Source organism: Callorhinus ursinus, unplaced genomic scaffold (assembly GCF_003265705.2).
Source record: "Callorhinus ursinus isolate GAN/ISIS: 27379988/994484 unplaced genomic scaffold, GSC_fseal_2.0 scaffold2, whole genome shotgun sequence".
In the NCBI taxonomy this organism is placed as follows: domain Eukaryota; kingdom Metazoa; phylum Chordata; class Mammalia; order Carnivora; family Otariidae; genus Callorhinus; species Callorhinus ursinus.
In genome coordinates this window covers 7555150-7570265 of record NW_027397064.1, presented here as the reverse complement: position 1 = coordinate 7570265, position 15116 = coordinate 7555150, and the positions used below count along the sequence as shown (strand labels likewise).

General features: G+C 46.9%; 2 protein-coding genes across 13 annotated transcripts in view; both read left to right on the top strand.

Annotated features, from left to right (window-relative positions):
• Nucleotides 1-1485, top strand: part of LOC112837630 (nuclear body protein SP140-like protein) — a 56130-nt gene extending 54645 nt beyond the window's left edge. Inside the window, exons 25-26 of the mRNA XM_025890069.2 lie at nt 116-259; nt 1034-1485. Of these exons, the coding sequence (XP_025745854.1) occupies nt 116-259; nt 1034-1141 (252 nt within the window). The 3' untranslated portion in view covers nt 1142-1485. The remainder of the gene's footprint in view (nt 1-115; nt 260-1033) is intronic.
• Nucleotides 1486-11937: 10452 nt separating this feature from the next.
• Nucleotides 11938-15116, top strand: part of SP100 (SP100 nuclear antigen) — a 96390-nt gene continuing 93211 nt past the window's right edge. For all 12 annotated transcript variants that reach the window (XR_012373773.1, XR_012373770.1, XR_012373767.1 and 9 more), the window contains exon 1: nt 11938-12095. Coding sequence is in view for 8 of the 12 variants with exons in the window: in XM_073877453.1 (XP_073733554.1) it covers nt 12064-12095 (32 nt within the window). In the remaining 4 variants the exon portion in view is untranslated. The remainder of the gene's footprint in view (nt 12096-15116) is intronic.

Below are 15116 nucleotides of genomic sequence, written 5' to 3'. Positions count from 1 at the left end.
TGAATCCCATGGGATGGAGAGCACGAGCCACCATTATCTGTACCTTGTATCTCTGCTGGATTTGAGAACATTGAACTATGCCAGTAACTCTCCCATTGACATTTTTTCTCACCAGATTAGAGAGGTTTCTCAAAACCTAAAGGAACCCATGTGGTTGGACAAAATCAAGAAGAAGCTGAATAAACAGGGTTATCGCCAAGTGGAGGGGTTTGTGCGGGACATGCGCCTCATATTTCAGAACCACAGGGTGTCTTATAAGGTAAGGGGCTCTCCCTGCTTTCATTTCATTTTTTTTCCTTTGAGTCACTCTGCCCTCATATTCTGGTGCCTGGAAAATTTTACATTTCCCTCACTCTACGACAAGCCCGCACAAGGAAGGGTTCTGGAAGGCAGCGACTTTTTCAATTCAAAACATAAGCTCACCATGGCAGGGTAAAAGTGAGTCGGAAGCTGTTTCTGCAACCAGAACCCCAGGTCCCTGAAAGCTCATTCCCCTGCTCCAAGGCGACAGGTGCCCACAGACAACAGTGGAGTCCTGCCTGGTCCAAACCCAAGGAAAAATTGCATCTTAAAGTTATGTTGCCCTTCTTATCTCTCCCCAGATAAACTCACTGTAAACTCTTAGAAGCCCCAATTTCAGATTCCTTTGCATGTGAATGGAGTGTGTAGTTTACAGGAGTCGCCAGAGAGGACTAGAAGTGGTGGGGAAGGAGATGGTTGATTGTAGTTAGACTGGGCTTTTTGATGGTTGCAAAGAATATAGATGACTTTTCTAAGTCTCACTAAAATAAACAACCCAAACCAAATAAATCAAAGTCCCAAGTAGTCAGTGATTTCCCATTTCTGTCTACTTAATGAGAAATAATCGTGCCTTTAGGAAAAAACAGTTACTCTTAGCTGCATGAATATTTAAGCGTACCTAATTAATGTAACTTAGGTGTTTAAGACAAGGTCTTCAACCTTCTTGATTGCAAGGTGTCTAATAACACTGACAATGAGGATCGTTATTTTTGCCTTATGATTTATTTTTCAGTACAATGACTTTGGCCTAATGGGACTCAGACTGGAGGCAGAATTCGAGAGGAAATTCAAGGAAGTGTTTGCTATTGAAGAAACAAATGAGAGCAGTTCACTGGCATAGTGGAGGCTGTTGGTATCCTGGAAAATTCCCTTTGAGGGCAGAATTTTCATCTGCCAGTTGCTGTGAGGATTGGCTGCTGATGCCACCCCTCCCCAAAGTATCACCTTCTGCCAATGCTGACTGGAGTTTACACCTCTTGGGCCTGGGGGCTGGCCCCCAGCCGCAAGGTGGGACCAATGTGTGGTGCTATTCATGCTCCTGCACACCCCACAAGACCAAGCTGGAGCTAGTTTCCAGCTGGGACCACATCCATGCTTGGTTTTTCCCACCACGCGATCCTGCTTCCCTCTCCTTTCTTCTCCTGAAAAAAATCTCATAATAAATCACTTACTTAAGAGACTTTATCTCAGGCTCTGCTTCCAAGGAACCCAACTTTAGGTAACAGTCCCAGCAAACAGGCCTCAAGGATGGGGTTCTCGTGTTAGATCACTGCCTAACCAGATGGTGACAAGCGGAATGTTGATAGTCCCTGGGGTGTTCTAACAGTGCCATTGCCAAAACTTTCACCTGTAGGAAACTGGATGAGCTATAGGGGAAGAGGCATACCAGCTGACATGATTGCCTGACATTTTACAAAAAGAGAAATAGTAACTCTAAAAACCGTGGATTTTGATGGCTATTGCTAAGTGCCACTAATATGTTGAAAAGAAAAGAGTAAATGACAGTCTGAAATCTGTTAATCACCACCTAAACAAAGAGATCCTCATACCTGCAGCTGCAAAGCAGACAATAAGGAAGGCCTGGCCCGAATTTTAAAGAATGGCAGAACTTCAGAGAAGACTGAATTCTAAGCTCAGGATGGTCTCTGCTAAAGTTAGGGCACTAATAAAGAAGGATAGTGAAGCCCTGAACCTCAGAAAGGGACTCTCTAGGAAGATGTACATGAGAACTCTGAACTCCAGATACCCCTGAAGCCACTGGGCCTGCAGAAGAAAACTCCTGCCCCTACTTTGGAGAGAGACATTACCACCCCACTTCTTGCCTGAATGAGGACCAGGCAGAGTAGCCTTAGCTTGCCCTGACTGGTAATGTCCTGTGTGTGGCTGCTAGGTGAAGAGAGGGTTTCCAGTCCACTGGCGCTGTAGGACTGGCCAACGTGTACCAGCAGGTGCCAGGGGATTGTGTCTGGGAGTGGATCCTAAATGAAGAAAGAGGAATATGAAACTGAAAAGAGGAGAATTGTTGATGTAGGTTTACTCTCCTGTGCCAAAGAACTTCATTAGCCTGGCAAGGCTCAAGGGTGATAGTTCTAATATGCTCCAGGGTGGCCCTTACAGGCTTGCTCTAAGCCAGGGTACACACTAGACAGAGCAGAAGTAGAGATACTGGACCTGTGGGGACAGATTATGAAAAGGGGGAATCTAAAAACCTAGTGAAATTGGCATGGCTCTACTCTCTACAACTGGAAACCCCATCCTTCAGGTGACTGTTCCTCGGGAGGCCTCAGAGACACTAACTTAACAAGGTGATAATGCACTGCTGAGGAGGCACCAGCATCCTTGAGATGCTCAGCAGGGGCCATCTTCTGTTGGTTGGAATAATGTAGTCATATTTTAGAGAACTGGATTCCCTAGTAGCAGTGGAAATGGTTGAATAACAAAAGCAAGGGGCAGCATTTAACTGTTGGAGCAAGATGATGTAACTTCTGGAATGGACAGCAAGGTTAGAATGACAGCCAGGGGGCCTGGTCCACAGATGTCTCTGGAGATAGCTAATAGGACATGGTGTTCTTATAGGCAAGACAGATGGGCAGCCAACAAGGATATTGCTTCATATATACCATCCAAAGCAGTTAAAAATAGATGAACAGATAGCTGAGTTCAGCTGCCCCAATGAACAGTCAAGATCCCTTGCCCAGTTTCCAGACCTGAGTCAATTCTTGGACCCAAAACCTGCTGATGGAAATGAGGACTGCAAATGTACATGTAGTGATTTCTTCAGTTCTTCACCAAAAGGACCAATGGTCTTTTATTCTAGAACTGTATGTCAAAATGGGAAATACATAGATCTTTCAAAAATTGTTGAATACAGCATCTGATTTGATGCTACTCTAGGGATGCAAAGCACCAGCATGGTCCTTGGTAGAGTGGAGTATATGGAAGTCAGGTAATATCCATGTCACAATGGGTCCACTCAAATCCTTGGAGCCACCCCAGTTCCTGAGTGTATCATCAGGACATACACGACAGTTGGATGAACTATTTCTTTAACCTATAAAATACCTGGGAAATAATAATGACTGTCTTAAGAAAAGCCCAGTGGAAGGTCCTGGAACTGAAATTTCCCATGGTGAAATAGTCAAAGGCAATATCATATTACTGGGCTGGGGAATGACAGAGATTAGTGCCACCTGCAAAGACTTCAAGGCTATAGTGGTTGTATCCTCATTACCCTTCCATTCGGTCTGGCCTCTGCCAAAGCTTCTTGGTTCGTGGCTCCTAGACTTGTGATCAAGGGGCACCTGGGTGGCTCAGTCGGTTAAACGTCTGACTCTTGATTTCGGCTCGGGTCATGATCTCAGGGTTGTGGGATTGAGCCCCATGTCGGGCTCCGCACTCAGTGTGGAGTCTGCTTAAGATTCTCTCTCCCCCTCCCTCTGCCCTCCCTGCCTTCTTGCACATGCTCTCTCTCTCTCTCTCTCTCAAAAAAAAAAAAAAAGAACTGTAATTAAGTTGTAGAACCGATTACAGCTGTTGTGCTAGATGTGGTATCCTCTTTAGAGCAGAGTGGCATGGCCCATGGTATACACCATGCAACTGTTAATATGGAAAATGTGCTTTTAAAATATCCAGTAGGAAATAGGATAAGAAGTAGTTCATGTTCACAGGGAGTGGACGTCAGTACACATTTAAAGTCTTGCCCCAGGACCATATGAATTCTCCTGTTCTCTGTTACAATATAGCCTGAAGGGACCTAGTCTGCCTGGTCACTAAGACATAGTACATCAGTCAGCTATGTCAATGACTGTATTAATCAGGGCTCTTCAGGGAAACAGAATCAATCGTTTTGGAAACAGAACCATATGTGTATGTATATATATATATATATATATTTATTTATTTATTTATTTATTTATTTATTTATTTATTATGTGGAACTGGCTTGTGTAATTATGGATGCAGAGAATCTCCACGATATGCCATCTGCAAGCCAGAGACCCAGTAAAGATGAGGCGTAATTCCTGCCCAAGTCTGAAGCCCTAAGAACCACAGGAACAGATAGTGTAAATCCCCTCCCTGTCCAACAGAGTAGAAAATCCAAAAGAGTAAGTAAAGTAAATCCAAGTTCAACTAAGCTGGCAGGCAGAGAATGATTTTTCCCGTTCCCTCCTTTTTGTTCTATCGAAGCCCTTAACAGTGTGGATGGTGCCCACCCACAATGGGGAGGGCAGTCGATTTTATTGAGTCCACTGATTAAAATGCTGATCTCAACGACGTGGATGGAACTGGAGAGTGTTATGCTGAGTGAAGTAAGTCAATCAGAGAAAGACATGTATCATATGACCTCACTGATATGAGGAATTCTTAATCTCAGGAAACAAACTGAGTGTTACTGGAGTGGTTGGGGGTGGGAGGGATGGGATGGCTGGGTGATAGACATTGGGGAGGGTATGTGCTATGGTGAGCGCTGTGAATTGTGCAAGACTGTTGAATCACAGAGCTGTACCTCTGAAACAAATAATGCAATATATGTTAAAAAAAAAAAAAAAGAAGAAGAAGATAGCAGGAGGGGAAGAATGAAGGGCAGTAAATCGGAGGGGGAGACGAACCATGAGAGACGATGGACTCTGAGAAACAAACTGAGGGTTCTAGAGGGGAGGGGGGTGGGGGATGGGTTAGCCTGGTGATGGGTATTAAAGAGGGCACATTCTGCGTGGAGCACTGGGTGTTATGCACAAACAATGAATCATGGAACACTACATCAAAAACTAATGATGTAATGTATGGTGATTAACATAACAATAAAAATTTAAAGTAAAAAAAAATAAAGTCCAGTTATACTAAAAGTGAAAAAAAAAATAAAATGCTGATCTCATCCAGAAACATCCTCAATGACATACCCAGAAATAATGTTTAAACAGGGCATCCCATGGTCCAATCAAGTTGACACATAAAATGAACCATCACAATGACAGTATGTTAATTAGGTCTGAGGAGCAGGAAGTGTTGAGTGTTCTGAAAGCCTTGTTCCGTCACACATACTCCAAGTGGTGAGAGATAAGCCCTACTAAGAATTCAGATACATGCCATATAGGTAAGATTTTAGAGCTTCAATGTTGAGAAGCATATCAGGATATCCCCTCCAAAGCTCCAAGCTATTATACCTTGCCTCTTCTACCACTAAGAAGCACAATGCTTGATAGTCCTCCCCAGGTAAGAAGAATAAGCATGTTTGCCAACTGGATGAAAATTATTCTAGGTTTTGTAATGGGGCGTGGTGGGGGGGGGGGGTAGTACCAGCTGGGAGGGGGCAATGGTTATACCATCTTAATAATAAAATGTGTTCTAATCAATATTTTTCACCTAATAGTATATTATGAGCACTGTTACATGTCAGTAAATATGGTTCTATATCATCCCTATCATAACTTTTATCTTTCATTAAGCTTCAATTGCCGTTGGCTCTTATTGATTATTCTTGGTGTTGTGAACGGTGCTAATTTGTAATGAGAGACCACAGAGCCTAGCGTTTGAGAACACAGACCATGTTCTCAAAGCCAGCATAGGAGGTAGAATCCCAGCTCCTCATTTGCAGCTGTGCATCCCTGGGCTCATGCCTTGCCCCCCCACCCCTTGCACTGATTCCATCTATAAAATGGAGAAACTAGTACGTAGCTCACTGGATCACGAGGATTAATGAGTTAATATTTGCTGTGCTCCTCGGAAGTGCCTGGTCCTGAAAATAGTAAGTAAATAACTCACAAACACCCTTGTATCAGTTAGGGCTCTTTGCCAGCCAGACTAGATTTATGTAGGTTAAACAAAAAGACACTCTTTGAACAGATGCCCAGTGGCTCATGAAAGGGCAGGAAGGCTGGGCGCAGAGCCTGCAAACGGCCCCAGAACTGGGTTGGGCAAGCAGGGGCCCAGCAGCTCCAGGAATCGAGCTCCAGGAACAACTCTGCCATCTTGTCAAGGAGCCACCACAGAATGAATGTTTTCCATTTTTTTTTTTTTTTTTTTTAACTCCATAGCAAACCTCTCTTGCAAGTCTAACTCCCCGAAGCATCTGGCTGGTCTGGCTGGCTCAGGGACCCGGTATTGATCAGCAGTTCCTCTGCTCCTGGCTGGCCCAGGGACCCGGTATTGATCAGCAGTTCCTCTGCTCCTGCACGTGAAGGGGAAATGTTGTCTACCCAGAGGAAACTGGGTGCTATTAGGAAAGTGGGGGAAGAGGCTGGATGGCCAAGGAGATGAGATCTGACCCACGGACGCTCCACGGCAGGCCCTGGTGTCTAAGAGGGCGGGGCAGTGCCTGGCTGGTCAGAGGGCCCGAAGCCCCCTAACCAAATGGAGCAGGTTGATTGAGGTCCCACTGTCCTGTGCTGTGGAGAAAAGGCTGAGTTGGTCTTCATGCTTGAAGGGAGGGTGTCTACTCCCCTTTCCTCCAGGACAACCAAGGGCAACGAAGGGCACTAAGCCTGTCATCCCGTCAGTCTGGTTAACCGGGACTCAGTTGCGGGCTGTTTGCTGAGATGCTGGGGAGCTCGGCCGTGACCTTACAGGGGGCGGTGTGCCGGTGTCCCTGGGAGCTGTAGGAGGACCTGGTGCTCCTGAGGTCCTGAGTCTCTAGGTAAGGACCCCTCAGCCTGAGCCTCCCAGGGCAGCTCCACTGGGCTCATCCCCTGCTCTGCTGGGCTGAGAGGAGACAGGGGGTTCTCCAGCTTTCTCTATGTAAACCGGGTGGGGAGGCTTCGGGAGGCCAGAGATCAGGGCCCAAGGACTGAACCGCCTGGCTGGGTTTCCTATCAGGCTAAACACTCACTCATACACACCGAGTCAGGGGTTCTTCTTTCCTAGTTTGCGGATAGGGAGTTAGTGCTGGAGACAAGCAGAGGGAGGGCTGAGGCCCCAATTCCTCAGAATGACAAGGCTGCATAAGTACGGCCTTTGAAACAAAAACCAGATTCCTCCTTTAACAAAGAAAAAATAGTCTTAGGCTTCTCGTCAACAATTTATGTCTTATCTGCATAGGTCTGTAAGTATTAACTCCGGCCAAAATTCTAGAATAATCCATGTTTTTGTGCACATGGCTGGCTGGCTGTGTCTCAACAAGGGGTGCTTTCTGTTTGATATACTGCACACTCACGTCTCTCTCCCTGGGGTGGGCAGGGCGTTAGTGGGCACTGGAACCATTGGCGTCTCCAGAAGCAGGGTCTGAGAGGGGGCACGGCCAGTCTGCTGCTTAGGGCTGAGGATGAGGAGGTCTGCTTTCGACCTGCAGGTCTGAGTTCCTCACCAACCAACCTCTTGTGGAAAACAGCTAGAAACTCTGGACAGGAGTTAAAGAACAATCGCCCGAGGCCTCTGACAAGTAAACCAAAGCAGGCCAACTTTAGAGGGAAGTCAAAACTCAGGAGGAAACAGCCGATGCAAGACGTTGACTGTTTATTACAGTCTTGCACGGGGTGACCAAAACCTTGGTAGAAAGCCCACCTTCCCTCTGGTCAGCAAAGCCAGGGAAGAAGCCCAGGGCCACTAAGGTTTCTGGGTAGCAAGGGGGAAATGCTAGAAAGGAGAAAGTCACAGAGAGGAACCCCAAATTCTGTGTCTAAACCCTCTCCACCTCGCTGGCTGATGCGCGGGACCAAGTGAAAGCAGGCTGAACTAGTCTGAGCTGTGCCCAGCAAGGAGGCAGGGGGTAAAGTCTGAGCCTGGCCTTGTGAGTGACCTGCTAAGACAAGTGGAGCACATTCTAATTCCAGCAAGAGGTGCCAATTAGCTGCCTATTTCGTAAAGCTAGGCCCAGTCTGGACACAGGGTGTTCGGAACAATAATCCAGATACTTCAACTGGTACTGCTGCTCGGAACCATGGGTCTGAGATTTTTCATCTGACCTGAAACCACTTATTCCTACATTCCATCAGATCTAGGACTTTTTTCTCCCCTAATCTTCCTTCAGGGTTTCCCCCTGAACCCCATGGTGTGTGGGACAGAGAGAGTCTACACTGGTTCATACCAAACAATGCCCTCTAAGTTCCTCTAGTGGTAATGTCAACTGTATCCCCACTGGAAACCAGAGTGGGAAGTGTTCAGGGGAGGGTTGGCCCTGAGCTGAGACACTTGTCTTACATCTTCTGCCAGAGCTGCTGGGGAGGCAGGGAGGACCACGCTCCACCCCACCACTTCCGAGGGCCCATCTATGGTTGCCTGTGTTTGGATGGGGAGGAAGAGGCAGGACCCCAGCCTTGAGGTCTCAGGAGCACAAGTCTTAGCTGCAAAATGACGTGGCCCCAGCTTCTGGCTTGTCTGGTGTCTATGGCCACTTCCCAGGGTCTCTGAGAACAGTGACGGAGCCCGTGGCAGATACTCTCTGCATGCCCTTGGACATGCCCGCTCTTCGAAGTTTTTGCAAAATCTTGTGTCACTGCCTGTGGCCTGAAGTGTCCTTTACTTTGTGACTATTCAGGAAATATAATAGCCCCTGGGTTCCTACAATGTACCTTTGTCTGATGGCAAGAGGTAAATTGAGGCCCAACCTACTCAAGCTCCCTAGGGGGCGAGGACACAATTTCCAATACTGGGTTCTTGCAGGCACAGCCCCAAAAAGCCATTATTTTCTTCACATCTTGGCCTGGGATCCAGGCTCTTGGATATATGTGAGCCCCTCACTCACCCTGACTCCACATTCAGGAGGCTGAAGTCCCCCTTCCAGCACCTTGAATTGTTCATAGGAGGGAGTGCCATAGACTATAGATGGAATGCCCAGAAAAGGCAGAGGGGGTCTCCTTTCTCTATAGAGGGGAGGGTGTCACCTACAAGACTGAGCCCACTGACCATTCTCAAATGACAGGAGAAGTTGCAGAAATGGCATCCGACCTCCAGGGAACTTTCCCTGTATCCCCTTTATGCCCCAGGGTAATGGGCCAGAGTCAAATGAGAGAGGTGAGGTTTCAACTTCAGTGTCATCATCTTGAGAAATCAGTACAACTCTGCTGGTTGTGGTCTTGCCCATGAACCACTGGACCAGGACACCAGGGAGGCCACCTGCTGCTGACAAACTGTGCAGTTTTGCAACCTACCTGCTGCTGGCAAACCTCATTCTAAGGTGAGACATGGGATGGCCCGCAGAGCATGGTGGAGAGCTTCAGGGCCACACCTCTGTGTTCCCAGGGCCACTTGATGACCTGGCCAGACCCTCGTGGTCCTTGTGTACAAGTGTGCTGGGTCCTCCCGGGTGCCAGCCCATTTCATGAGCACAGTACTTGTGCATGTGGGAAACACGGGCCCCAGGTAGGACTTGGCCCTGGGGGAGAGCTCATTAGACTAGTTGGGTTTCCCCTGGGCCAGGACCGTTAAGCTGACGGTTTGCGGAGGCCAACCTCATCCTCTGCGCGCGGGACTTTCTCAGCCCCAGGCACCTGTGCCCTGGGAGTGCCCAAGGTCTCCCCAACCACACCCACTTCTAGCCAGAGCTCCTGTTGGTAAGGCAGCCTCCCTTCCCTTCACCTCTGGATGATGGTCAGCAGGTATGGACTTCTCTGTCCAGGCCAGAAGCTTGTCTGTGTGTGCTGCTGCCAAATATCAAAATCATCTCAGAACCAAATCCTTAAATTGGTTAACCTTCATGTAGAAAGAAATAATGGTGCTCCTACTACTAGTTTCGAGGGGTTAAATAGTTACAAGAAGGATTTTCGGTTTCAGTTTCTCTGAAGAGGCAACGGAAGCCCGTTCTAAGGAGACTGCAATACTGAGCAGGATCACTAGAGGGGAGGGCAGGCCTTCGGAAAGTGGCCCAGACAGCTTTCGCAAGTTGCCCGGAGGTTCTCTCCATCACGTCACTCCCCACAGACTGCACCCCTTAACCTCTCCCCAGAGGCCTCTTCCCAGCCCCCTCTCCAAGGAGTCACTCTCTTCCCTCCCCCTTCACCGCCAGCAATCCCTCTGGCTTTGTACAAACTTTGCCATGACAGGAGTCTGCAGCTCAGCCACCATCTGGACAGTCACTGAGATTCTGCTCCGCCCCCACCTCAGCCCCTCAACACTGAAATATTATGTATTATGACCATGCAATTGCAAGAGGGTAGGACTCCCAGCCTCTTTACCCATCTGGAGCACAGGTAGATGAGAACTCGTGGAAAGAGATATGTACCCAGATGCTGGACCCAATTCGGGGTGTTAGTGGGCCCCTCCGAAGTGCATCCCTTTCCCTCACCCCAGTTCCAAATCGGTGGACAGATTGGTATAAAAGTGAAACAGATGGGGTTCAAAATACCAGCTTTCTTCCCGATAAAAGCTACATTGGGAGTCATGGCTTAGTGTGTAGCAAAAAGGGATCCCTCAAACCGAACGCCCCCCCCGCAGTTGAGCTTATCCACACAGCCTCAGGCTGCTCCACTCAATCATACACACCCCCAGCCTCCCACAGCCCCCCAAGCTCCTGTCCCTGCGCACTTGACCTTGGAAAAGCCACAGAGCCCTGGCCTCCCCTGACAGAGAAGGAGAGGGACAGGGGACACTAGAAAAGGCTGGTGTCATCTGTGTCCCGTGGAGGCCAGAAGCAGAGGATAGTTGTGCCCAACAGTGGCTCAGCTTACTAGTCCTTCCACCCCTGCGAGGGAGGGAGGGAGAGAGAGAGGGGCAGAGAGACCCAGGCGTGTACAGCACCTGGTGTAGACACCTGGCCCATGGGTAGAGAAGTCCTTGTCAGCATCCTGGAATCCCAGCCAGACTGCCATTCGCTTCTTTGGGGGAAAGACAGAATATCCATGGAAACAGGGTAGAAACCTCCTTCCCCTGTAGTTTCCAAATGTAATGAAGTCTTCTGGGTCACTTCTCAGGCTTTGTGCAATGATGGCTCAGATCCGAAGGAGAAATCTGTGGACAGACCGGACTCCGAGGCGGAGGGTCACCCTCCCCGCGGGGCTCACCTCCCCGTGTGCGCCCAGGCCCTGTCAGTTCCAGCCTCCCTTTCCATCCAGGGGAAGCCTATGCTGCTCAGCATTCCAGTGACTGCTTTTCGGGTGTCGCAGGGCTGCAGTGGGGAAGCAGCCCTAGTGTCAGGACACCTTCAACCCAGGCACCTGAGATGTTAACCAGCGTCACTGCCTTGGCTGTGGCCTTGCAGATTTCCCTCTTACCTCTGGCGGATTTCCAGGAACACTAAGCACATTTCCCCTGGTTTATGATGCTGAGCATTTGGGCTCTCTCCAGCCCTGTGTTCCCATGCTGGGACCTTGCTGGGTCCAGGCTCTCCCACAGGAAGGAAGAAGATGGGAAGTTTCTGTCTTTCCCTCTTTCGCGGCCCCCAGCCATGTCGGCGAGGGGAAGGGGCAAACACGGAGGTCCCCCCTGCCCACCCCATTACACTCAGAAACCCTCTTAGACAGAAGGGCAGGAAGCGCTTGAGGACACAGAGATGTTTCTGTGTCTTTGCGCCAACAAGTGGACCCCTGGGGCCTGGCCCGGCTCCTCCGGGCCCTGATCGTCCCTCCTCGGCCTCCATTCCTGCTGTTACATGTCTTGGGGCCTGAGAACCCTCGTGGAGCTGCAGGAGAGAGACAATGCCCAACAACTCAGAGATACTTTCACTTCTCTTTTCCCCATTTGGGCGGAGCTCCCTGTGTGTGAGGCAATTCACAAACTTCCTGCTCTGGGCTCGGCAGCCACCCTGAACCAGGCCACCCCAACGGAGGGTTCGGAGGCCACACTTGAGGCCCAGGCAGGGCCCAGGCGGGGCCCAGGGGGGCCCGGAGTGGGAAGATGGCCGATGGAGGCAGCGACCTCAGCACCAGGTCAGTCTTGATCTCCTTCCCTCTCACCCCTGTCTCTCTGGCCATGGCCTGCTGTGCTGTCTTTCTAAAGACTCTGAAGTTGAGACACTAAACTAAATCTCTACTTTAGACCTGGTTTGCAAGAATGCCGGCTTGCCATATATGAAAGGGCAGGGAGAGCTAATGAGGAAATCAGGTGTTCATCCAGCTTGCCACCGCACACATGACCTTCTTGTTTTGCAGGCCTGCTCAGCTGGAGGCCTGTTTGAAGTCCGGGCTCTTTACGAGGCTTGCGACAGGGATTTGTTGTCTCCTCGTCATGACCTCTGAACCTTCTCCTTTCCCGCCCGCCTCCTCTCCCTTCACGAGTCAGTGCAAAGAAAATGTACAATTCAGGGTCAACACAGGACTTAGGCTCAACCATGGGGTGCTGTGGTCTCACATCTGTCCTGTGAACAGGCCTCCATCGGGCCCTGCTCCTCTCTGGCTGGGGGGCTGGGTTCTTCCTCGTCATCTTGACCAAAGGAAGTAAAAGGAAGAAAACCAAAGAGTAGTGCAGGCTCAGGGGTTTTATCTTGACTATAATTTTCTGTTCTGGAATGGGTTATGTCTCTGACCCCCCCCAAAAAAAGGGGGGGGGCGGAAATCCTATCTTTTTCTCTACTAATGGGTCAGAAATAATATTACTTAATATTTTAATCAATTTATTGTTTAATACAAAAGAAATGCATTATACATTCTTGTTCATAAATTTTTGAACAAAATGGAAGTATGTCGAGGGAAAGAGCCCTGGTTATCACATACCCCACTGGCAGCTTTCACACTGGGTCCTATTAAGTATTTCTGGCATAGCCTTTCAGATCTTATTCTATGCATTTCTATGTATAGCTTCGTTACCTAAATATGCACTTTGTGCCTTGTTTTTTTAATAAATGGGATTATATTGTATATGCTGTTTTGCATTTTTCATTTTCTCTTATTTTAATAGTGAAAATCCTAGAGATCACCTTAATATAGATCTACTTCATTCTTTTTAAGAGCTACATGCTATTCCATAGAATCAATATACCATAATTTTTAAACTATCCCCCCCAGCCCCCATTGATGGACATTTAGGTTATATTCAGTTTTTCGCTTTACCAACAAGCTATGATAAGAATCATCTATTTCCTTATACTTTTGCACATTTAAAAGTATTTGTCTTGTGTCAACAACCAAAAAAGTGGAATCGTGGAAGCAGTGGTTACGAATATTTACTTGTTTATACATCCTGCCAGATTGTTTTTCAAAGTAGCTGAACCAATATATTCTCTTAACAATATCAAATGAGATAATCCATCTCCCCACACCCAAACTTTGCAAAGGTGGTGGGTAAAGAGTTGCATCTTGTTTTAATGTTCATTTTCCTGATTCCATGGGAGGTTGGACAGTATTCATTGGCCATTTGCCTCTTCTATGAATTGCTGGTTTATTTATTGCCAGTGTTACTCGGTTGACATGATTGTTGTTTCTTTAATGAGAAGGGAGAATTTGCTAAATATTCTGAAAGTTATACTCTCCTTGTCTCTGAAATTTGTTTATGGTGACTTGATCTTATTAAGACTTAAAATTTACAGTGTAGACTTATTATAGTATTGATTTTATAAGCTAGACACACCCTCTGTTGTTATAAATAATTAATGTGATGCAGAAAAGTTACTGGTGAATTCCATACACGATGTTCAGCCACAGCTCTTGAGCTCTTAAGATGGCAGATTCAAGTCTACCTTCACAGCAAGCCAAGTTCCTTCTCTTACATCTCAAAAAATGTTTTCTTTCTCAATTGTGGGGCAAAATTGTGCTTCCTTTGAAGCAACATTAGCCTTCACAGCTTTTATCTGCTCCCTGAATATTCCTCTCTTTTGCTTTTTTACTTTCTGCTCAGAATGATTGTCTCAAACTTTTCTTCCATGACAATTATTTAATTTTTAGTAATTTTTTCATTTCTTGTTATTTCTATTTTTTTAAGTTGATTGTGTTTATTTGGGGGGATCTTAATTTGTTTCTACAGCTCTGCAGGCTCCACTGTAAACCACATTGTGTGTGTGTGTGTGTGTGTGTGTGTGTGTTTACCATCCCATCTTCAGGCTCTCGCTGTATTTATTGAAGTTTTTGTGTGATTGTAAGTGCTTTGGGGAGGTTTTCTGCATCCTCCAGGTTATTCTTCCAGGTTGATTCTGTCTGCAGTTTGGTTTCTGTGCTGCTTTACTGGCTTTATCATGTGCCCGTGGTGGTTTTATATTCCGTTTCACTCATGATGGACCCCCAACCTCCACTTTACACAGCTGCATGAATGAGTTCTTTCCCTGAAATGTCCAGTCTTATTGGAGACTGAATTGCTTCCCATCTGATCTACAGTTTGAGAGCTCTAGGTTTATTCTTACCCATTTTTCCTGAGAAATCTTTAATTAGTTAAACCATCCTTTCCCCCCGATCTTTGCTAACCCAGTGGTCATGTATGTAGGACCTGTTTCTTGAGCTCTCTCCTCCACTGTTGGCTGTGAGAGCCCCACCTTAAGCCCTGCACACCATGCTGTGACAGGGACCATGGCTTCAGATGAACTTTTGATATCTGTTGAAGTAAATCTTTTCTTCTCTCCCCCCAAAGTGGCTTGGCCCTTTGCATCTCCAAATTGGCTTGTCAACATCTTGCTGCGAATTTGTTTAGGATTGCACTGAATCTATAAATCAATTTGAAGAGAATTGATATCTTTATAACATTGTGTCTTCTATCTCATTACTATGGTATATTATTAATTAAAAAATATTTTCTAGTAAAATTTATATTTCTCTACCTAGACGTCTTACACTTCTTCTGCTAGATTTATTCATAGATACTTGATATCTTTATGCTATCAAATCTACATAATTTAAAATCAATTTTCTAGCTGCTTGTTACTAAGATAAAAAATAAAGGGAAACTTTGCCAAACTCTTGAATTCTAAGGACTTCTATGGAGATATATATATATATATATATATATATATATATATATATATATAT